The sequence below is a fragment of the Calypte anna genome, chromosome 1, assembly GCF_003957555.1.
Source record: "Calypte anna isolate BGI_N300 chromosome 1, bCalAnn1_v1.p, whole genome shotgun sequence".
Classification (NCBI taxonomy): domain Eukaryota; kingdom Metazoa; phylum Chordata; class Aves; order Apodiformes; family Trochilidae; genus Calypte; species Calypte anna.
In genome coordinates this window covers 145,820,233-145,845,594 of record NC_044244.1, presented here as the reverse complement: position 1 = coordinate 145,845,594, position 25,362 = coordinate 145,820,233, and the positions used below count along the sequence as shown (strand labels likewise).

The 25,362-nt window shown below is 40.2% G+C and overlaps 1 protein-coding gene across 1 annotated transcript in view; it reads right to left on the bottom strand.

The window, feature by feature from the left end:
- TMTC4 (transmembrane O-mannosyltransferase targeting cadherins 4) overlaps positions 1-20,687 on the bottom strand; it is a 52,718-nt gene extending 32,031 nt beyond the window's left edge. Inside the window, exons 1-5 of the mRNA XM_030469167.1 lie at positions 20,597-20,687; positions 18,018-18,233; positions 13,514-13,629; positions 11,123-11,339; positions 7,119-7,206 (exon numbers count right to left, since the gene is read on the bottom strand). Coding sequence (XP_030325027.1) covers positions 7,119-7,206; positions 11,123-11,339; positions 13,514-13,629; positions 18,018-18,179 — 583 coding nt within the window. The 5' untranslated portion in view covers positions 18,180-18,233; positions 20,597-20,687. The remainder of the gene's footprint in view (positions 1-7,118; positions 7,207-11,122; positions 11,340-13,513; positions 13,630-18,017; positions 18,234-20,596) is intronic.
- Positions 20,688-25,362: the final 4,675 nt, after the last annotated feature.

Below are 25,362 nucleotides of genomic sequence, written 5' to 3'. Positions count from 1 at the left end.
CCAGTTCTGGGCTCTCCAGTACACCAGAGCCATGGACATAAGTGAGTCTGACAAAGGGACAGTAAGATGATAAAGGGATTAGTGCATGTCTCCTGTGAGAAGAGACTGAAAGCTGGGACTGTTCAGCCTGAAGAAGAGAAGGCTCAAGGGGATCTCATGAGTGCACATAAATACCTGAAGGAAGGGTGCAAACAGAACAGAGCCAGGATCTGCTCAGTGGTTTCCAATGACAGGACCAGAAGCAATAGTCACACAGACAGGAGGATCCCTCTAAATCCCAGGGAACAGGTTTTTACTGAGACATGGTAACAGAGCAGTGGCACAGGTTAACCCAGTAAGGTTGTGATACCTCCATCCTTGGAGATATTCAAAAGCCATCTGGACACAATCCTGGACAACTGATTCTAGGTGACTCTTTTTGAACAGGTTAGCTCAGGTGACTTCCAGAGGTCCTTCCCAACCTCAGCCCCTCTGTGATTCTGTGATCGAGGCAGAAAACAGACACATCAAGAGGGTGCCTTAGTGCTCTAGCCTCCTTCATTTCATAATCCATGGGTGAAGCAGAAACCAGACAAGGAAAAGAGATGCTTTAACATACTGGTCCTCTGTCTTTCACATTACACACTCTTCCTAGGTTGGCTTCTGTCCCTAAGAAGGGAAGAATCACATACAGCAACAACTATCTCAAAAAGTACATATTCCCCAAAATCATAATAACCTCTGTTCTTCTCCTTTTTTTTTAGCAGCTTCAAAAGGTCAATAAAGTCATACAGAATCCTAATATTATGAAAATTCATCAGTGATTAAACTTCAAAGGGAAAGAATTTCAATTAAGAAACATTTTATCTTGTGCTTGTTCATGGGTGAATGTGTACAACACCCCACCCCCACCACCCCCAACTCCAGAAATCTCAGTAAACTAGGCTGGAAAACAAGATACAGAGACTGTCATTCAGCATTGCCTTCAATTTTTTTTTTTTTAAGTGATTTGAAAATATAAGCACTGAATAAGTGCTAATTATTATTATGAGATACACTCATGCCAAGAGAAGTAATCAGTCTAACAAAGCACATTCCTCCAACATGGTGCTGCTTCCCACCAGAAAAATTTTGTGTCAGAAAATGAAACCAATCTTTCATTGGCACCTGTGCCTGGTTGAAACTGGTATACCATACTGTGAGTGGGCATTGTGCCACTCTAACAGATGGACAAAATTGTAAGCATGCCAAAGAAAAAGAGTACTTGCTTCTCTCTCTTTTTTTTTAAGATAGAAAAATAGTGTTTCTGTACAAAACCAAAATGGGTTGCTCAGATGGTCCCTCTTTAAGAGTATGCTAAGTCTGAAAGTTGAGAGAATTCAATGAAATACCTTCATAAAACATAAACAAGGCACAAGGACTCCTCCATTTAGACTGCTTGACTTAAGTACAAGCATTCCTAGAGCAAGGATGCATACATTGTGGAATTGACTGATCCTAAATTTATGAGCAGCACATTGATCACACTTCAACTCTGCCTTCCTAAATGCTAATCCTATTTCAAGAGACCTCATATTGCAGTGTCCTAAATCCACAGGTCAATCAAAACAAATTCCTTAGAAATTGATGATATACAGAAAATACTACATTTAGAGTATCAAGCTTAGACTTACAGTCAAACTAACAATATCCCAAACAATCATTATCAATTCAGATATTTAGGCACTTGGAATCTCCTTCTTCAAAGCTGATTAAGCAACTTAGAGCTCATCTTGGTGACAGCTTGGAACAGTTTAAGAAGTCACCATTATCAGGTGGATCCAAGTAATTGATTCTGTGAAAGCACCTACTCCTATGAAGGTTGAAACAAAGGAAGTTATGTTGAGCTCCTGCAGGAAGTTTTAGTTTTTAACTAGAATAGATTACAAAAGCTCATATATTCCACTGATATACCTTGCCTGCAGGTAGGATCTTTTCCAAGTAAACTACTAAAGTCATCTAACCAAGCTCTAAGCTTGTGAGCTGCTAAGCAAAGGGCAAAGAATTACCTAGTCTTAAAGATCACAGAAGAATCCACTGGTAGAGTAAACTTAAGATCTCTCTGTATATCTCCCAGTGTACATACTACTGCAACTCAGTGTTTCACTTAATAATGAAATTACAATAACAAATGCTATTCCTAAACTCATCCAAGCATCTCAAAACTCATTACATGAAGGCTACATGAATTACACCATCTCAGACAAGAAAAAGTTAGCAATAACTGTTAAAAAAAGCCTACTGTTTCTCCTCTGCCCACTAAAACAATAAAATTGTTAGTTTTTTCCACATGCAACTATTCCCTCCCAGTGTATAAACAGTATGGCACACAGCTGAACAATCAGAGCCCACACATTCAATAACAGTAAAAACCTCTGGAGCAGTTGCCAAATGGCTAATAAATTCCTCACATCTTCACAATGACTTCTTTCACACAGGAGATCAACATTTCTCATCTACAAGAGAGCCTCCACAACACAAACCTCCAGTATTCGTCTCTACAATCTACTTCACATACAAATTACCAATGAACAAGTAGATGGTTAATGAGAAACTACACAAAAGAAACCAGAAACACTTAACCATTTTTAGTAATCATAGCATACAAGCAAACAGCTGATCCCCTGTTTAACATCCAGGCAAATATTATTCATAGGAAGCAAATTACAAACTTGTCATTTTATGTCACTCTGAGATTCCCAGTAGAGATGGCAAACCCATGCAACTGGATCACTATCAAAGTTAAAGACAAAGGAAAGAAAAATTAATCCTACAGCAATTTTCAATCACCTTATGAATTCTCAGAAAAGCTTCATTAAAGTTCAGCACAGTTCATAACCCACAGTTCCCTTCAGAAAATACTAAACAGTTGCCAGCACTTGCTATCCCAAAGCCTATGTAGTGGACTTATCCCCATAGTTTTTAAAAAGATACAGAACAAGAACAACAGATTAGTTCCTTGCAAATATAAATGTCCTATCAAAGATGGTAACAACAAAAACTGTATATTGAGAAAAAAGTAACTGAATTTTAGAAGTTCATAATTATAGTCCACATAACATGTTAAATACTGGTACTTAAAAAAAAAAAAAATCAGTGCTACAGATTCTGGTTAAAAAAAAACTGTCCAACAAAAAAACTCCATCAAAATTACAAATTAACCACTTCAAGCAAACAAGTTTTAGTACATCTTGAGCTTTATAAAACCCATTATTTTCCCCTAGTCATTTTCCAGTCTCACAGATATTTTTCTGATCTCTAAATTGCTTTCAGTATTGTCTCTACTCTCTCCACAATACCCCCAAGCTCTTCTCAGACACAAGTCCTTATTCCAAAGCCACTCTCTTAAACAAAAGATGAAATCAAGCACTAACCAGTCTCTCTTCTATGACTTCTGTTTCATTTGCAGAAGACCAAGAATGACAATTCAACAACTACATCTATGCTAATGAAACACAAACTGACTTCTGGAACTCAGTTGTACACAAACTTCACATTGCTTTGCTGCAAGAATAGTCAGGTTCTTTATGAAAGCCTTTGATAATCTATCTGTCTGACAGTAGCATTAGGATGCTGGTGACAAAACAGTATATGTTACTGAAGACACAATCAGATCAGTAGCCTCAACTCAAGACTTTTCAGTGTTCATTTTACTCTGATACTTACTGGAAGTTCAAAGGCTGTAAAAGCAAACTGTCATCAAATTTGTTTTGGTAACTGTATTCCAAAGACAATACAAAGACAATCCCTAAGTCCTGAAGGCTTTAGTTCTACCTTCTTTAAAGTACTCCAAAAGAGACAGGTTACCATGCATCTGTTAATAACAATTTTAAAAGTCCACCTTTGAACGTTTTTCTCTTACTGCTTGTAAAAAAATTATGACCTCAGTGCAATATGTATGTGACAGCTGAATCCAGAAACAAGGATGTGTGCAGTTGACCTAGGATTTAAGGTCATGCTTGCCTTTAATATGTAAAAATCTAGCAGGACAAACAAGGTGTTAGAACAAACCAGTATACTCAACTTTTCTGTAGGATCCCTGTAAAGCAGCTATATTTGATTAGAAACATAAGCCTTATGTAATAGAATGCACAGAAAGGTTTTTGGGTTTCTTCCCCATCTTGGTCTGAGCTAGAAAGTGATACAATACCACCTCTAACTTGAAACAGAACTATCAGTGTACGCTGGTAGCATCCCAGACTTTCTGAATCTTGTGGATTTGCCATCAGAAAGAAAACATTTTTAGAGAAGAAAATGGATTTTTACTCTGCTAATTAGGAGACATTGTTTAAGTCTGTCCTTTAAACTATATCTGCATATTTTTTAAATGCTTGCTCTTTATCATAGAATCACAGAATGGCTTAGGTTGGAAGGGACCTTAGAGATCATCTACTCCAACCTCCCTGCCATGGGCAGGGATGCCTCTCATGGAGACCAGGTTGCTCAAAGCCTCATCCAGTCTGGCCTTGAACACCTCCAGGGAGGGGGCAGCCAGAACTGCTCTGGGTAATCTCTTCCAGAGTCTCACCACCCTCGTACTGAAGAACTTCTTCCTAATATCCAGTCTAAACCTATTCTCCTTCACTTTAAAACCATTTCCCCTTGTCCTACTGCTGGAAAAGTCCCTCTCCAGCCTTCCTGTAGGTTGCCTTCAGATATTGGAACTTATAGGTATATATCTATATTCAGGTACATATACTCAGCTATATATACATATATTCTATATTTTATATATATATATATATTCTATATTCAGGTATATATTACAGGTCTCAGAGTGAGATCAGCTTGCACTTCAGATGCAGTTTTTGCTGTGATTCCCCCAGTATGTGCAGAATCAAACTCATGTAAACTCAGACAAAAAGGTCTTTACTCTTCATTTATCCCATTGTTTGTGAATGGCTAGAACTATTCACAAAATAAGGAAATTAATACCACTAAAATGGAGGCATACAAGGGTGTTTGCCTTTGTATACCCTTCACATTCACTGAATGAAACTATATACAACAAAGCCACTGAAAAGACATACAGCCACTTCCCTATATTTGTTTACCTTGTGCTAAAGCCTTGCATACAAACACAGAATCACAGAACAGCCCAGGCTGGGAGTGGCCTCCAGACTTCATTTGGTCCAGCCTTTTGTGGGAAGGGGAGCCTAGCACCCTGTCCAACTGCATCTTGAAACTCTCCAGTGATGGGGACTTTGTCTTGTCTCTGGAGAGGTTGTTCCAATGATTGATTGTTCTCACTGTAAAAAATTTCTTTCTTACATCTAGATGAAACCTCTCCCAGTGCAACTTGTACCCACTGTCTTCTTGTACCCTTGTCTTCTCTGTGTGGCTACTTGTGAAGAGAGAGCCTCCATCCTCCTTGTAGCTGCCCTTCCCAATACAGATACTATCCTTTCCTATGTAGACACTACTGTTTAAACAGCTGCCTGGCTGGTTGCACCAACCTCCTCTCACAAAGGAAAAAAATTACAGCAAGGACAGAAAGCAAAACTGATCTCAGTGATTGGTGGGGTTCAGCTGGAGGAACAGGACTGCCATTTGGAAGGATCACGACAAGCTGGAGGAATGGGCTGACAGAAGCCTCATGAAAATCAGAGAGCACCATGCAGCAGTCCAGCCTGCAGACTGCCTAAGTAGCAGATCTGGAGTTCTTCATTTACAAGTTGAAGATGAGAGAGTAATGTGCCTTTGCAACAATAAAAAAGGTTAAAAATTAGAGTCCTATACAGAAGTCTCCAGTAATCATCCTAAGAATTTGGCTCCTGAGTTCCTCAGGCAATGATTAGTATCCCATCATATAGATCTACTTGTACCAACAAACTGAAAGGCACACAGCCAGTATTTTGATTTGTCTAATTTACTCTGGCACTAACAGAAGAAACATCAAAGCACAACCAGACCCAGCAAAATAGGTGAGAAAAGAATAAATGAGCAAACAAAGATCCCAAGGCCAATTTTCATGAAAACATTAATATTTCAGTTGAAAGAATTAAACCTGCTCAAAGGGGAGAAAAAACACCAGATGTGAACAACAATCATCATAAGTATCATTTGAAGTGGTGAAGATTAAGTTTGATTTACAGTATCAGGTGTAGAAATAAACAAAATAATTCTAAAAAAAATCTAAACTCCAATAGCTGGAGCTATTCACAGCATCTGAGAGCTCACTGTGGCCCAACTTATTGCTCACAGCCTACAGTAACTTCTAGGATGCCATGGTTATGTTGTTAAGCTAGATCATCTAAAGGCAGCTCAGCTACTGTTCCAATACTCTGGTTAAATATCAGTATCACAGGCTAAGCCTGAACTGACAAACAAACTCTTCACAACATAGCTTCTCATAAGTTCACCAAATGATTCCCATATTTCCTGCAGTGGGGCATATTCAGGTGTCAGATTTTCTGTCCTGTATCATTTTTCAGAATTACTGATGTATTATTTTGTGTTTATTTAATAGACCCCTAAAATAATTAATCCACAACCATAGTTGAACTGCCAACCTGCAAGCAGATCAAACACAACAGATCTAAAAGATCATTTGAAAAAACATCTGTGAGAGATTAGTTCATGTTACATACAGCTGATTACAAAAACTCTATGAGTAACACTATATTCAGCATGCATATGCCAGCACTTGCACACTGCAGGAATTTAGAGGGTTTACTCAGCTAATTCTTTACAATTAATCAAAAAATACAAATAAGGTTCCTAAAGTTTGTTAGCATTTAAGCCACACCAATGTAATTGCATACCAAAATATTTAAGAATATACATTTATAGACTTCTTTCTAAACTTATTAACTACTTCTTTACATTTCTAAACAATAAAACATTTAACAAATAAGCCTATAATGCAACAGACTTTTCTTAAAATAAATTCTTAGTGCTTAACAGGGATTAGGAGCAGCAAGCCAGCTCATCTAAAAATAAGTATCTGCTACAGGTGTTGTTTTGTTTACTAGTATTTTACAAGGGTATAAACATTAATAAAATCAAACCACATCAAGCTGACATTTTTAGTTTTGCTATACTTCACTGAAATGCATGAATGCAGAAAACAAAATTATAGGGGCAAACAGAATGCTTACTTTCTCTAAATGCTTTACAGTAGCCAAGGAATGACAACAAAAAGAACAGGGCACACAGCAGGTCTGCTCTGCCAACAATGCCAGCAACCTTAAAAAAAACAAAACAAAACACAACAACAGTTTTAGATTGATTTCACTCTTAGAAAACCTGAAATAAAGGCACAAATACACACACAGAGTAAAATGTATGAAAGAATACTGTTGTACACCCCCCCTCCCCTTTTTTTTAACATGGTTTACTAGGTTAGTGATACCCAATTTTCCAAGCCACACCCTAATTTTGATTGGGTATCAACTCAGTAATAATTTGCTTTAATTTATGAAAAATGGCTGCTTGGAGACATTAAGAAAGACCTCACTGAATAAAATGAAGGCTCTGCCTGATTCCATCTGGTTTTTGGATCAGACTGCCTTTCAGTAGAATTCTTCACAAAAATCCAACAAACCTGGCAGCTCTGCTGAAATAAAGACTGCCCACTTTCAGAAGACAAAGCCAGCCTTCAAACTGTAGTCTGAACACTCAGAAAAAACTGTAGTGAAATGAGGCAACCAGGTGCCACTAATTGCCAGGTAGTGGGCGTGAGCTTGTGTCAAGCCCACTACCTGGCAATTAGTGGCCCCTGGTTGCCTCATTTCACTACAAAAAACTAGCTTCAAGGATGCACAGTCAGGCTAAAAACCACACACATCCCTGCAACCAGGTTTTCGGTGTTAAAAATTAACTGATTGCATTAGAGCTACTTCCAAATACATATTGTAATAGAAACTGTACTAAGACAAAAGAAAATGGAAGGGATGTCTGTACTGTGGATCTGTGCCAACACATTTAGATCAAGAGCATTCTCAGGGCTATCAACAAGCCTTGGTTCAAGCCCTTAAACTCTACTTACAATAACTTACTGAGAAACAGCATGACATATTTTTGGATCTTAATTCCTCAATTACACCAAGTGTCAGGATACCATAATGAATTTTTCATGGAAATCACAGGAGTTTAGCAGGGTACTGTACAGGCCCTGAGGTTGGGACCCTGCTAGAAAATACACCCAGAGCAAGAATGATGAGAACACCCCTTACTTTTCAGCCTAGTTCTACTTCCTGGAGCACTGTGCCCCATATTTTCAGAAGATGTACACAGAGGACTTTCTGAGGCAGGACTGAAGAACTACAAGGGTTTTCTTAATTCTGAGAAATTTCTGGGAAGAAAAATCAGAAACTTAAGATTGGTATAGTATGCCAGTTGTCCCATTTTGTGAGTAGGAGAGTAAAAAGATAAAATTCATCTTCATTTTGCTTAAAGGCACCTGCTAATCCTCTCTAAGAAAAAGTGCATTTTATTGTCAGTCTGACATGATGGAACAACTATTTCTAAATAACATCATAGAAAGAGAAGTGCAGAGGCATGAGCATAGGACTGAAGCCACTGAAAAGACTCTCCCACTTCACCCTCAGCTTCCCTTGAGCACCATAAAAAGAGAAACTGCTGGACTCCTAAAACTGGTTCAAAAAACTTTGTGATTTATCCATCTAAACTCCCTGCTTCTTCTTCTGTGTTATAAAGGAATTACAAGAATTAACCCAGTAGCTATGGAGTGCTTTGAAATGTGAAGATAATGAAGTGTCATTCTGCTTCAGGAGCTGCTCCCTGATAATGAGATAAAAGGTGAACTGACAATTATGAAAATAAATGCCAACATGTTATAACAAAGAGATTAAGGGGCTAATAACACACTTATGGCCTCATATGACTCCAGCAGTACAGTGTTAACTCAAATGCAAGATCAGGCCTATAATCTCTGGTAACAAGGTAAACAAAAAAACCCCTCCACACTACAGTTTTAAATTATTATGAAGTGTATTCTTATATAATGTTTTGTTTAGTATTTCAAGCATTCCAAAAAATAAGCATTTTTAGAAGACAGAACTACAGCAGAAGAGTGTTTACGTGTAGGTAGAAAATAATAATGGCAAATGTTTTTCTTACATAGGTAGTGAAAGCACTAAATTTTTCAAGATGTTTTACATGACAGTTTGTATTGTGCTGTATATACCAAACTCCAAAGCAGCAGACAGATTCTTCACAATTTTATGTCAAAACATGTCATCTCATTTCAAAACCAAGATGTCATGATACTTAAAACTCACAGCTTTAAAATCATGATGAATGCTTTTTGAAGAGGTGCTGCATGACATACACATGCTAGTACCACAGCAGTATCATGACTGCTTCAGTGCAGCAAGATTTCTTATTTACTGTGTAAATGATTAAAGGTCTTTGTTCATTCATGGATCTTCGAAGAGACACTGTATATAAGCATGAAACTTTTTCCTCATTTAATGTTTGCCCAAAGTATATGCAAATCTTCAAATCTTTTATATGCAAGAAGACCACATCACTTGCAATTTATTAGGCATGACTAAGGTCTTATTAACCTTTGCCTGCTGTTTAAACATTTTTTTCAGAGTCAAATGGAATGGAAAATAAAATTATGGATATTTATAAAGGAGTCAATAGTAGCTCTATTACAAAGTTAAGACTCAAGTGAGATTTCTCTCTACATGTCAGAACATAAAAAACACTAAAGACTCGTTTTACTTCACTTTGACATCTAGAGTTGACTTTGAAGAACAAAAATAAGTGGCCCTTCTGACACTATCACAACAAGCTCTTACCAAAAAGTTATTCTGCAGGAGAGCAAATGCCAGAGAATGACTGGTAGGATGTTTTATCTATACTGCCAAAAAAGGTGTCAAATTTTTAATACAGAACTTTGCACCATCTCTAAGCTTCCAATATATGCAGGCTCCCCAGTCAGATAAGAGGCATAGCTTTCTATAACCTCTTCTCCATCAATAAAGTGCAAAGCAAATGAAAAAAGCCAAAACAGTGACATAGTGTGAATAAATGAAAAAATCAGTCCCACACATATAGATTAGGATACACTGAGGATTCAATATTTCAAACTAGCATATATATATATCAAAGTTAAAGCCAGTACTTTTTCAGTAGCTTGATCCTTCCAAATTCTAAAAAAATGACTCTTGCATTGTGATTATTTTATACTTTATTTATTCATTATTTCAATATCAAGCAATAGACGAGCAAATACAACAAGCTCACTGGTATTTAATCTTTTCTTGCCTTTGAGTGCAAAAGAGCCTTTTAAGAAAATCATCCATTTTTCACTAGATATTTCACACAAGGACTTCGATCTTAGGTCAGGTATTTTAACCAGTTACTACACATGTGCCATGTTTCTATTCTACAACTTTTAAAGCTTCAGCTTCCAGCCTCTGTTACGATTTTGTCTGTGCTATAAAAGGGCACACTACTATCAAATTTGTGTTCCCTGTGTACACAATTACAGACTGTGATAAAAAAAAAATTAAAATCCTTTCATCTTCTCCTTCACATTAAAATATAAACCCATGGAATTTGATCTCTCATGACATGGGATGGTTTCCAGTCCTTTAATAAACTTCATGGCTTTTCTGAGCTCTTTCCATTTTTCTGTGTCCCTCTTGGAACATAGATTCAAATCTGGATGCAGCGTTATAATACAATCACATACAAAATTCATACAGTGTCCCTAACTCCAATTGTCTATCTCCTCGGTTCTGTATCAAAGCAAATGGAAATTAAAAGTGGGCATGCATTTGCATGCAGTTTATCTTTCATTCTCCTTGGCAGTTCATGAGCTAATGTTTCTAGTAATGAATTCTTAATCCAGTAATTAGGGAACCTCTCTAGTTGAGGGCTATCCTTCTTTAGTTATTGTGCTTAAATGATTTAATTTATCTTCCTTAATAAGGTCCAGCCCTGTGGAATTACAAGCTTCTGGACATACAAACCATAATATTTGATTGCTCTCACAAGACATGTGCCAAGAAAAGTGGTTAGAATATATAAAAGCAACGTGTAGAGTATAAGGCTATGTCAGAATTAATTACTTAAGATGGTTAAGAACTTCAAAGATCATTGGAACTAATTATTCAGTACTTACACATTCAGTGTGCACAGGATGTACAGCAAACAGCAAAGCAGCCAGAAGAGATGTCTTTGGAGCCAGGTTTAGCCTTCTCCCTTTATTAGTGAATTGCAGTCCACCCAATAATATTGAGAACACATCAATCATCAGCACTGAGATAGTACAATGCAGAATTATATTGATGACATGGAAACCAACTGGGTGGAAGCCCCCAGCAAAAAGGTAATTAATTCTAAACAGAAAAATTAAGAATTACATAATGGTTAGAGGTATGCAAACAAAAGCCTAAACAACACCATAGCAAGATCATATTAGACACACACAATTAAAAAAAAAAAAAAAAAAAAAAGTGGGGGGCTGAAATATACCAGGAAAAGCCAGGCGCTCATGATATTAACACTTAACCACTCTAGTCGACTGGAAACAATGTCTTGATCTTTATTCATATGGGATACCATATTCAGCATAATATCTCTCCTTTCTGAAGATATAGAATGCTATTATATATAGAATATATAGGTATAGAGTGCTATTATCTATATCTGAAGACATAGTTAATGCTACTATGTTAATTATACCCATGGTTACTTAGAACCTACTTTTGGTCTGCAACATAACTTCAATGTTGCAATGCAGGAGTGTCCTGCAGATAAACAACCCAGCCTGTTGGGGGGATACCCTTGAGCATAAGGGAAGCGAGTTCCAAAAATAACCTGATGAAATTATTTTAATTAAATCCACACAGTGAGGAAACTAATGTGCACCGAAACTATGATTTCCACTGACATTCTAGCTGAAAAACATCCTAGCATTTGGACTGACAATGTAGGAACCATCTGGATACAATCAGCATCAATCCAGAAAGTAGTCAGTTAGCACATCTTAGTAACTAACTTGAGAGATCATTCATGCAAATATTAGAAGCAGAAGCAAATGTAAAGTTAAAATTCAGTCTAAAACTGTATTCAAGACTGGAACTTGAAGTGGATAGGGAAGAAAAAAAGGGAAAAACATCTTGTTATTATCCACATTTATGAGTAGGTGAGACGTACAGAAATTTAGTTTGGATAGGGGATTTTATATAGTTCATTTGGTCAGTTTACATGTGACTTAAGTGAAATCTATTAAACCCCCTAATCTATTGTAAATGTGAGAAACATAGAAGTTGGAGCTTTGGGAAATTAAGAAAACCAATTTCTTACTTGTCCTGGTTTAATGCCAGCTCAGCATTAAACGGTGACACTTGTGAAAATAGCATTTTATGGACAATCTTCACATGCTCATCTCTATTTTCAGATACAGTAATGACTGTATCCCAGCTCACTTTTTAAACTAACCAGGACTTAACTAAGATGGAATATACCACAGAGACCTTGAAAATAAAGAGTGTGCTGTGTAATGCATTGAAAGCTTTAATGGGTTTAAGAATGACACTTCCTATTCAGTTGCCTATTTTCAATTATGAAAATGCAAAGGAAGCCCAACCAACAGCAAAACCCACATGCTAAGTACTCAAAATACTGACACTGTACTCAAGAGTCAGAGTTTGTGCTGGAATATGAGGACTAAGAGTGGGAGTACTTCTTCCACAAGCACTTAAGTACCTGGCTTAGAGTGGACACAACTGCAGAACCAGTGGCAGGTCCCCATCTACAACACTGACTTGCATAGGCAAAATCAGGAAGCTTAAGACCGAGTCCTCAAAGATTCTCTGCATTACTGTGCCCAATTATGGTCCTACTGCTTGCTTAAATCTTTGTGCAAAAACCCGTGAGCTAAGAATCTACAGAAGTAATCCTCACAAACCTTTAGTTATTTGAGAAAACCAGCAAGTCATATACACGGCCAGATATTTCTCTGACTAGGATTCTCAGACAAAAACACTCACTTCAAGTCAGAATATCAGGGGGAAAGAGGTGGAAAGACTGTTCAGTGACCTAGTGGCATAAGGCCAAAGAATCATTTGACAGATCAACAGGAAAGCAGAGAACAGAAACTGCAATTGCAGTGTATGTGGCAGCATGGCTAAGGGAAAGAAATGTACACCTCCTAGTTCTGTGATGATGTGACCTACATACTGCACCATACTGCCTCTAGTACCAAGATATATAGGAACAGCCTCGGAAAGGTACATTGAGACACAGAATGTAAAAATAATATACATTTTGGGAAAGAAACAATTTGAAAATTAAAACTTAATTTGAGATTAAGATAGTAAAAAGGAAAATCATATGCAGGAAAGGTATTGCACTACTCTCCATATACTTCTACTCTCTTCTTTTCTCTTGTCTCTTCCCTATAATCAATTGAGCCAACATAGGTTGAAAAAAAAAACCAACAACAAAAAACCCACAAACAACAACACCACAAAAAAAACCCAGACATCAGCAAGGAGACAAGTCTCACCTGAAAGTTAGGACAGTTAGTGGTCGATATGACTTATGACTGGTATTGCTGCTGAGTTTGCTACCCCAAAAGTCATGATGCCACAGGTCACCAAGTGGGGTCTCTGCCCTGAGGTCCTGAAAGGAAACATTTAAAATTATCAGGCTCTTAACATTTCTGGTTTTTCCAAAGCAGCTAAGACACAAGCAAGTTCTAACACAAGCTCATGTGAACATGGACATAGAAGCTGTTTTTATTGTTTGTAAAAAGCCTTTGATTTTAGGTCTAGGTTATCTTGCAAAGCTGCAGCAAATAGATATTTTTTCTACTGATGTCAGTAGCACAACTAATGAAGGCTCAAAGCAAGGAGACTAAAGATAGAAAACAACAATTATCTCTTTTTGAAGCGTTAATTTGCACAGGACACTATTCAAGCAGCTTTCTTTAAAAATTCTTATTATGTGAAACGAAGAATCAAAATCTTTATATTGCTCTAAAACATTAATAGCAGAAGACAGAAAAATAAAGCATTATTTCAGTTTGGGGTGGTGTAGCAGACTACTAAAAAAGACACTGCCAAGTCTGCTCTTGGTAGCATCTTCCTCAACTTTCTGTGAAGACAAGCTGAGAAGCTCAAACTAACATATTCACCTTCTACTTGCCCCTCCTCTCCTGCTTCCCTGGGGCAACTAAATACCAATTTATGCTACAGCAGACATGCAGGTTAAATACACTTAAGACAAAATATAAGAAAAAAATTGTAGTAGCAAATCAATAGCTTTTGTATGACTGCTGGTATTACATCTGCAATAAACCATCTCACTTGCTCCTATAGTATGAGCTCCTCCTGTGGTCTACAGTAACTTCCATCTCACCCTTAGCTAGAACAAGGCAAGAGATAACACCTATCACTGCTAGTCCCAAGTTATAGCCAAACGTCTGGGCAACACTGACTGGCTGTTGCTACAATGAACTTAAAATAACTCATTATTTCTTGCTTTGATCAACACATTCTGACTTTCATCCATCCAAATAAAGACATACAGGAAAAGATTAGTTTCTACCACTTGATCAAATTTTGCCAGTACTAGAGAATTGGTTAAAAACCCCCAAAGATTAGGAAGGGAAAGTGCACTAAAAATCCTAGGACCCTGTCAAAAAAGCAAAGCATTCTCTATCAGATTAATCAATATGCAGAAAAGACACCAGGGTAGCCTTTGAAATGTTCTATACTTCAGATATCAGTTATGGCATTCTCAGGGAATATCTTGAGAAATCAAGAGCCACAAGGGACACTGGGCTTAAGAATTATTAAGGTGCAAAATTTCTGCAGTCTCTCACAGATGTTTCTAGTGACAAGCAATAGCTACAATTTTCTTTCTTCTCACAAGACTACAATTTTGGCCTTATTCCTCACCATTTCTGTTCCATTCCTTACCCTTATGCACAAACCCTGAAAGTTACATTTTGACTCTCAGAGTGTGAGTGCACTTAACCAGCAGCCCAAGAAATCAATATAGTCTGTTTTTTCCAGGGGCAAGTTGGGACTGGGTTGTACACCAACATCTACTAAAGTCTCTGTACTCTGCAGGGGACAGATGTTAGAGGGCATTGTGGCCTTCAAACTGTCTTTCCAGCCAACAGCACTGCTCTCTATGTACATCTGTCAAAAAAAGGACTATGAAAGAGAGACTTTTTTTTTTAAGCATTAAAATTTTAAAAGTATGTCTTTCCTGTCACAGATGACCTTTAATACCCTGAGATGGGAAATTATATTCGGAATGTGCAAGGCTAGATTTCTCTTTCGGCTAGAATCAGTCTGCTTTTGTCTTCCATAGGAGAAGCTGAATACATGGAATTACTTAGTGGTTAGACTACACTTCCATATGACTTAATAATCATCAGTTGTGTATCTTGATTTTGTATACAAATTCTATGAAGAATAGATTCTTACATTGTATTTCCTCCTCACCTGTAGTGAAATGAAGCAACCGGGTGCCACTAATTGCTTTATTGGCCCCCTGGTCCTGCTCATGCGCAGTGGGGGCCCACCCTAATTAGGCACAGGTGGGCTTAACACAAGCTCATGCTCACTCCCTGGCAATTAGTGGCACCTGGTTGCCTCATTTCACTTCACTCACCAGACTCACCCTAAAATAGGAATGGTTTGTTTTAAGAGACACAGATGTCTAAAAGTCACATATGGTTTTAAGAACTGAAAGTAGGTATCATCAAAGAATCTCTAAATATTTGATTAGCAGCAGTTTACAGACAGCACAGCTCAATACTCGGAGAAAGGTCAGTTTTTCTATACACAGGCTCATGGAAATGACACATTGTGCCTGCAGTTTCTCCTAAAACAACTGTTTGTCTTGCCAAGCTAGTAAATAAAGACAAAAGCCACTGTTGCGTACCAGTTAAAATGCTGCTTAAAATGTCAAGAAAGCATCTGGAAAACAGCCTTGAAACCCCAAAAATCTAGTTACAGAAAGTTCCAAGATACAGTAGGCATGTCATCAACTAATGGTGTCCCTCAAAAAAAAAATAAAATTAAAAAATTAAAAATGAGATTTGAAGGACTGGGATGATGACAGGAGCTAGTAAGGTAAATAGAAAGGTCATTGCATGGTACCCAAAAAAATATTAGTATAGTAATGCTCAGTAAATCTACAGTTACTTCACCTGCTGTCTCTCCTATTGAATAGGAATAAAATATGATGCACTTTGTTAAATAAATTGTGCCTTTGCTAGATGTACTCCCTCTCCATTAAACAGGTGAACTCGTATGTTTCTTGTGGATTTTTTATTCCAATATATTCATATGACCCCTGTATTAAAATGATAGTGTCACAAAAACCTCATTTAATCTCCTGGGAATGATAAAGGATTTTGATGTGCAAAATAGAATAAGCCTCACAGTTTTTCAAACATACAGACTAGGTATGAATTATTCTATTTAGGCAGGTAGTTGAATTTCTTAGCATTGCCAACAGCTATAGTCCTGGTGCAAGTTGTAAGTTGAAGGTAAATGGAAACATTTTGAAAATAAAACCTGAAAGAAATGGAAAAAGATTACAGGTGTGAAAATTCCATATGTACAAAACAACCTGCCTTGTTATATCAGTCTTTTGTTTATTCTTACAGGAAGCTGAAATGTTTTAATCATGCCCCAAATAAAACATAAAACTTTACTGAATTAAATACTGCCGGGAGGAGGGGAAAAAAAAAAAAAAAAAAAGAAAGAAAAGCAAAGCAATCTCTTAGAAGCTTTGAGATTTATTTTCGATTTGGCAGATGTATTTTCCCCCCATACATTTATAACTCAAGGTATGATGACTTACAGAAGCATAATATAAATTTGCCTAAGGAAACAGTAATTCTGTGGGATTCTAAAAGGAACATTGTGACAAGTTGCCTCTAAATCTTGTGCAAGGGAAAAATATGTGAATTGTATTCCAGCGACATGAGCCTCTAGATTATCCTCCCTGTATCCTCATGGCTTTAGGAAAACAGAACCAACAGATGAGGGCGATTCTTTTTACTGTCATTCTCTTTCCAAACATCTAAGAATTCATTCTGTCATTCTCAGAACCGTGTGTGAGCTGATGACACTCAACTTCTCAGAGACAAAAGAATCTCTGGTTTGTTCGAGTTACATGCTAACCTTCAAGTATTTCAAGGACTGTTTATGGAATGTAGGATCAATTTCAAAACAGAGCATAAAAACACTCTTGCGTTTATTTAAAAAAAATCTGCTGCCACAGGAGCATTAAGTGGGAAAAAACGTAGGAAAAGGAAGCTTTCCTTGTTTCTGCAATATTTTTATGTATTTAAACACAGCTGAAGAACACCTGCACCCTACAATCACTTAGTGATGCATTATGTATCTCACAACCAGAGTTAAGTTTATTCATTGGGTTTACTCATCTGTCATCCTGAGAAGATAACAGAAAAATTTCCTATTGACATCAGTGAGTATTAGAAAAGCATAAATTAGGTCCATAGACAGTCTTGGTGTACAGGTACCCTCTGAATCAGCGTTACTAAACTCAACCAAACTAAGTAGCACTTTCTTAGACTTTGTCCGCTTGGTATGGCAAAAAGAGATCCCTTCCCCTTGACCAGATATTAGGAGTTGTTAAGCAGAGCATCCCACTTGCTTAAGAATGAAAAGGAACACATACTGAGACAAAAAAAAAAAGCTATTTAGCTTTTCCACTCTTTTATTTACTCATTAGAACCCAAGTTATGTTAGTCAAATAGCTTTAGGAGTAAGATTCTGTTAAGGATACTTATGCTTCTAGCTTTCCAGTAATGCACTGCTGCACAGCTTGTTTGTCAACCTTAAACAGAAAAAAACCCACAACAAAATAAAACAAAGCAGAAAATGAAGTTAAAAAAATTAAGTATCAGAAGTTCTCTACCAAGATTAAATATTTTGGGCCTACTTCAATCAACCATTGGCAATTTCTTTTCTTATTGTTATTTATGCTAAAGGGTACAAGGGGAAAGAAGAAAGACAAACCTTATTATTGATGATGGCTTCAGAATCATCAAAGACAAAATCTCCATCGTAGCTGTTAGCAAAACAGATGAAGGAAATCAACGCCACAAGTGCTTTAGCCCAGTATGATGGAAGAAGGAACCATGATACATCATGGTCCAGATTAGGTTCTGTTTGTGCCATTCTGTGAAATGCTTGTTCCAAGTTGGGAGCTTCAGCATTATGCTGGTTGCAGATCTGAAAAAAATATATACAAATGCACGTAACTGCATCTCACTTAAAAAGAAGTAAAAAACAGAGTTGGGTTGGAAGAGGAGAATGAAGTTTCATTCAACCTCACATTTGTCTCTTGGAGCATTTCATAATTAGTGGAACATACCAGAACATGATTTTGTACTTCAAATGTAGAAGAAAGACAGTTTCTCATGGCCAGAGCACAGAGAAAAAGCCAATAAATTTGTAGATTCTAAGTTGGCAAATTCTGAACCCTTGAGCAAGTCACTGTTTTCCTGTGCCTTTCTATTCTTCTGAAGTATAATGAAGAAGAGTATCAAACTGTGGAGTATTTATAAAGGTCTTAAGAGAATGATAAGCACTAAAATTTCCTTCTGAGTGTGAAAACCAATCATGAAAAAAGAACTTATTTTTCTTCTTTTAACTGAATTAAGGGATCTAGCCTTACATATAACCCATACAAACATCACAGATACAGAGAGCAGTTAATGGACTAGGCCCTAAACATCAGGAATTCAAACAATGACACAAGACGTATACAATTAAGACCAAAGTAGGGGTCACTAGCTCAACCCTGTGCACCACAAGTACAGTGTAGCCCAAATTCTATTGCTGTGGATTTAGGAGGTTGTTGAGGTAGATGAAAATGACCATGCAACCCCACAGCACTGAGCAATGTATCTATGTGGAGGTACCAAGGCTGGAAGTTTACTCATGGGCCACCTTCACTTGGAAGGATCTCTTCTAATGTTCCAAGCCAGATCTCTGCCTGGACAAATATTCTGCCTCTGCTTCTCTGGTTGTCCAGTACCATTGTGAGTACTCTTATTGCTATAAATGGCAGGGGTAGGAGGTTACAAATAGAAAACTATAGAAAAGCAAGGGAGAAAAAAAAAAAAGCCCCAAGAACAACAGGATGGTAGACAAGCTTCACAATTTCTAGGGGCAAACGCTTAGCAAATTAACTTTCTTATTATTAATTTGGTTTTTAAAATCAACTGTTGCACCCCTTGAAAACATTACATTTAATCACAGAATCACAGAATTGGCTGGGTTGGAAGGGACCTCAGATCATCGAGTCCAACCCTTGAACCACCGTTGCAGTTGCTAGACTATGGCACTGAGTGCCACATCCAGTCTCTAATGTCTTCATACAACCTAGGAAGAAGCTCTAGTCGTTTGGCTTCTTGAACAGATCTGGCCATTAGAGCTGTTAAGGCAATTGCTGGGTAGCATTCTGTCCGCAACGCTAATTCCAGCCTCCACATATTCCCAGCCTCTGTACGCACACATGCACACAGCCAGGCGGTACTCCCTGTCACGGCAGTGCCCTTTCTCGCTTAGAGGACCATACACCAGCGCTCCCAAATTCAGATAAAGTCGGTAGCACGGAGCCGTGCAACCTGAGAGAGAATGGAGCTCCTCAGGAGAGGAAAGCAGACCGGCCACTTTAAGAGCGAAACCTTTTCTCAAAGTAATTCACCTTCGTGCTCTCCGTTTGACGAAAACAAAGGCTAAAAAGCAAGACTGCTAACGCGAGGGAAGTAGATCACTTTGCTCCTAACAACCGAGGTAAAGCATCAGCGCCTATCAACACATTTTAAGCTACTCAAAATTCAGGCTGCCCAGAAAGTTTCTCTCATTACGCTCGCTCTATTTATCCGAGGTTCAGCCTCTACCAGCCCCCTCCCCGCGGTCCCGCAGGGCAGCCCAGTCCCCTGCGGCCCCTTACCCGGCCAGCGCCTTCCCCTCCCAGCCCGGCCTGAGGGCCCACAGGGGGCTGCACCCCCCGCCGCCGCGCACACTCCTCCGACCGCCGCCTCCAAGGCTCTCCCCGGCCGTCACCCGGCCCGCACGCCTTTGCCCAGCGGCCGCCACCGCCCGCCAGCCCCGCTGCCCTCTCCAGGTAAAAAGCGAGCCCACCCCGTCCCGGCGGAGATCACCTCCCCGGCCGCTCCTCCCCGTCCCCGCGGCAGCGTGTGTGTGTGTGGGGCGGGACGGCTGCGGAGGGAGTCGGCGCCACGGGGAGTCTTGCACCCAGGCTCACGGCAGCCGCGCACCAAGCTCCGCAAACTTGAGGGCGTCCTGAGCGCCCGGCGGGAAGGAGCCCGCCCAGGAAGGCGGCAGGGGCTAGGCTATAAGGCGGGCAAGCCCCGCCGAGAGTTCCGCGGCCGTCTTACCCCCGCTCGCCGCTCCCCTTTGTCCTGGCGGCGGCCCCGCCGAGGGGGGTGTCCCGTCCCGCCCCAGCCTTCAGCCCCGCCGCCGCAAACCCTTCCCCCACGCCCCCCGCGCAGTCCGGGCCAGGTCCGCCAGAGCTCCTGCCAGGCAGCGGTGCGAGGGCAGCTTCCCCCCCGCTGCGGCGTTACCTGCCCGGAGAAGGAACCCGCACGGCATCTCCCACCCAGCCGCTCAACTCTCCCGCCCGGCGAGCCCCGAGCCGGAGCGGCCGGCGGGGGAGGGGCCGCGATGGCTTTGCCTCCGGGAAGCATCCTCAGCGCTGATTGGCTGTCCCGCCACCCCACCCCTCCTTCTCCCCGCCCCCCCGGAGCAGCTCGGCGCTCCCATTGGCGGTGGCGGCGGTGACGCGCGGAAGGCAGGGCTGAGGAAGCGGAGCGGGGCGGTCACTTGCTGTGGGCAGCGGGGCCAGGGTGACTCGTTGCCTCTCCGCCCTGAACTCCGCGTCCCGCCGCTTCGCACAGAGGCGGGGGACGGGCGCTGCTCGTTGCCTGCGCCGCCTTCCCGGAGCCCGTTCGCCCGCCACTGGCTCTGCGTGGCCGTCGTTGTCCCGCGCACCTGGGAGCCCGAGGGGGGAGGGGGCTGGGCGGCTCATGCGGGCTCACCCTGCCGCCGCGACCGTTGGCGTGGCCGTTGGGGTGGCCATTAGCAAGGGGTGAGCAGGGGCGTCCAGGAGACTGCCCTGTGTCAGGGCTCGCCTGGTCCCGGGGGAAGGTGGCGGATCTGGGGAGCGCCTGTGCCTCTGAGTGGATCCCGCCGCTTTTCCCTCAGGGGCGAGATCCCCGCGGCGGCGAGATTAACGCAAAGCGAAAATGCCCCTGGAAAAATGTTACAAAGGCGGTAGGGTGGGGAGGGGAAGGGGGGCGGGGGCTGTGGAGACGGCGGGCTGCCTTCCGGGGTGATCCTAGGGCTGCGGTGCTCGGTATTGCTGCTGCTTTGCTCCCTAAGGCCCTAGTCCCGCTGGGCTTGTTGCGGGATGTTCCCCGCCGGGTAGAGTGCCGTAAGTAAGCAATAAAAAAGGCTTTATCAGGTGTGTTTTATTCATGCTTTTGATCATTGCGCTTTTCTTGTAAGGAAGTGTGATTAAATGTTGAGCTATACCACCAAATGTTCGGCAGAAGCTTCCCTGAAAACAATAAAATCTTAACGTAATGAAATAGGATGACAAATGCTGGCTCCGAGCCAGGCAGGGACATGGAATTTGGAGTGGGATTTTTGAGATGTTTTGCATTATCAAGTGTCAAATTAACAAGGTTATTTTATAGCTCCTTGGAGGCTCTAACTCTCAAGTGGAAATGCTTCTCTGGGAGGGCTTCGGTGGTTGCCACCAGTAACTGTCTACTTGACACCTGCTTTGAAACATCCGCTGCACGACAAAAGCAGCCGAGCTCCTTGTGAGGCGGCAGCTGAACAAGCACAATTTCCAGGCTAGTGTATTATTCCAGTATATGTGAATCTCCTGCTTTTAAGATAGTAGCTTGTAACTTCTGCTTTTTCAACAGCTACCGCAAAACATCTGAGGTGTTTCGGGATTGGGAAGCAGTAGAAAGCCAAAAATCAGCTGTTAGAAAGCATGCAAAGCTCTGTTCCCTGGTCAGAAGCTTCTGGTCTCCTGTGTTATAAGACCTAAAATAAATACACAAAGACCATGCCCTGCAAAGCAGTAAACTGTGTCTTGTACTTTAAAAATCATCTGGTTTGCCCTTGTCTCTGACTTTGTGATGTAGGTGGGAATAATTGGTAATCTTTGTATCTTGATTGTAAGTTTACAATCATAAAATAGTATAGGTGGAAGATGTCTTTATGACTTTTTAGTCAAAGTGCCTTGTGAGTGTGAGTTAAAATGCGAGATAATCTGTAACAGCAGGTGTTGTAGGTTTTCTACTCCTAAAATCCAAAGCATCAGGATTCATATCACTTCCTAAAAATGCCTGGTTTGCCACGCCAGTTCATGCTGAGGTGCTTCATAACTGTCTTATTTCCTTACTGTTTCAATTTACACTCTCTAAACTACCTCATACGGATTATCAAGTCAAGTTCTTGTCAGCTATCTTTCCAGACTTTTCACATCCAATGGTCTTCCTGAGATCACAATATTTATAGACATTTTAAGTAATTTGTGTTTACAAATGGAAGGGCCTCAGAAGAGAGAGAGGCCCAGTTCAGAAAAACAAGAAAAAGTCCTTAGGGAAGGCAATCTATCATGTATCCTCCTATCTTATAAATTCTAATAAACCAAATTTAATTTCAGTTAAAGCTTAAATTTGTACAAATGTAAGTATTTATTTTAATTTAAGCAGATGTAAGGTTCTGTGAATCAAGGTTGAGTTTTGCCTCATGGACTAACGGTGACAATTACCAGACTTAAACTAGTTGAGTCACTTTCACATTTCTGTGATACATTTTGTTCTGTGGAGGGTTTGACTTTATCACATTTGCTGACGTATTTATTTCTACTAATGGCCCATTCACTGAGATGCTTGTCTCAGTAGCTCCATTGCTTGCATTTCTTATACATCTGCACATCCTTGATCTATGTTTTATAACTGGAAGTTCATTTGTTCAGTGTAAGGTTGCTGATATCATCACTTCTGGTTGAATTTATATACGTCCACATAGCCAGAAGCACAGATGGTAGAAATCACCTCATCACCATTTGTGTCAATACAACAGTACTGATTAGCATTTCCTTATGAATCAGACAATATATACAGAAGTCCCTCCTCCCTATTTTTTTCCATCTTGAAATAAGCCTATTTCTTAGGGCTTTATTATTTTGCTTGTTATAATACAGCAGCCTTTACAATGACATTCTGTTATAATTGACGTGAAGAACTGCAGAGCAAATACCTGTTCTGCAGAGTTCCCTAGTTCCCTCGAAATCTGATTCAAATGAGCTACAGTTGCATAATTTATCTCCAGTCTGCTTCTTTGGAGGGTTATAGCACTTCAGTTTGAAACAGTTCCTAAATACCACATTTTTTTTTCTTTTAATCTGCAATTTCTGGGAGGGTATGTGCATGAAGTGAGTATCTCCCTGCTCTGTAGTTTTCTCAGCAGGCTAAATTGATCTACCTAAGTGGCTATTGCATCCTTATTTTTAGCAGCCTGCAGTTGCAGATCTGCACAAAGGCCAATCTTTCTTTTGTAAGAAAGGAGTGTGCAAAAGACAGCATATTTCAAGGGATCAGCGTCTGCGAGTATCACAGCGACTTTGCAGGAAAGAGAATAAAATGTCAGGGAATATGGTAATGAGGGATTCTACCAAAATGCTTCAGAAGCCTAAAAAGACTGTCAGTCTTTACTGTAGCTGTTCTTGAAACAGCTGCATCTTCCCCTTGGCCTGGATTTTGCCATCAGAAATGTAGGCAAGGCCACAGAGCACAATTGCTCCCAACTGTGGGCAATCAGCGGGTCGCTGCCTGTTGCATGGTTGGACGTGTGCAAGCATTGTATATGCAAACATTTGCACTACTGTTGTTAATAATACTTTGATGGTCTCTTTCTCTGTGTCCCAAGCATTTATTCTACAACAAGGCATTTTAAGTAGCAGAAGGTGGTTTGTAGCTTGCTTTGTACCTCCCTTATAGGTTGTATGTGTGTGTGTGTGTATATAGAATCATAGAATCATAGAATTGGCTGGGTTGGAAGGGACCTCAGAGATCATCAAGTCCAACCCTTGAGCCACCGTTGTGGTTACCAGACCATGGATGGCACTGAGTGCCACATCCAGTCTCTTTTTAAATATCTCCAGGGATGGAGAATCCACTACTTCCCTGGGCAGCCCATTCCAATGCCTGATCACCCTCTCCATAAAGAAATTCTTTCTAATATCCAACCTAAACCTCCCCTGGCACAACTTAAGACCATGCCCTCTTGTCTTGTTGAAAGTCATCTGGGAAAAGAGACCAATCCCCACCTAGCTACACCTTCCTTTCAGGGAGTTGTAGAGAGCATGTGTAGACAGAGGCAAACTCCTGTGCCTGCTACAGTTGCAGTCTTGATCAGCTGTAAGTCATAAAAACAAAATACAAATGAAACACAAATAAAACAAGATTTTTGGTAGAGCAGTGGAATGAACAGAGCCTTCTTTTCAATTTTTTTCACTGTCTCATATTCCTATACCTCTTGCTTTAGTAACTGCAGTTCCTCTCATGACCCAGGTAAATCATTTTTATTAAGATCTGTCTATATTCTCACGTTGCTTTTTGGATTGCCACCTACTCCAAATTCACTTTATTTTGTAACTGGCCAGAGCTATGAGTATGTTCCCTGAGGAACGACCTGCCCAGGCTTCTCAGCTCACCAGCCAGCACATAGAATGGGTGGGCAGCTTGGTCTCTCCATTAAAGAATCTGTAGAATTGCTATACACAACCATTATGAGTTTTATGAAACATGTAGGACCTGAAACATCCTTGAGCCCCCTGTACTTTGATAATTCTGGATTGTGTGGGACAGAATTTATAAGGGGATTGACAGACCCCATGACTTCAATTTTATTTAGAACTGAGGCTTCCAGTCAAGTATTGGATCTCTCAGCCTGGCTACTCTGGACGTGTCCTTGCTCACTGGCTGAGAATGAGCTTATCTGCTGAAGACTTGTTGCTCCATATAATGGTTAGGGTAGATCTGAAGGATTATGGCTCACAGTCTTACATTAAACTATATATTTAATCACACACTGTCCTTCCCTGAAGTAGGTAGCTAAGAAATAGCTTTAAAATAGTAGCGAACTCTGAGAGTTATGGTCTGCTATAAAGGTGGTTGTAAAATGTGTTCTTGTAAAAATAAAATGAAAATAATAAAATGAAAATGTTGTAGCAGGTCAAACACTTGTAACAGATTCTGGTACTCTTGTTCTCTGAACTAGAAGAATCCTCATCACTACACTTCAC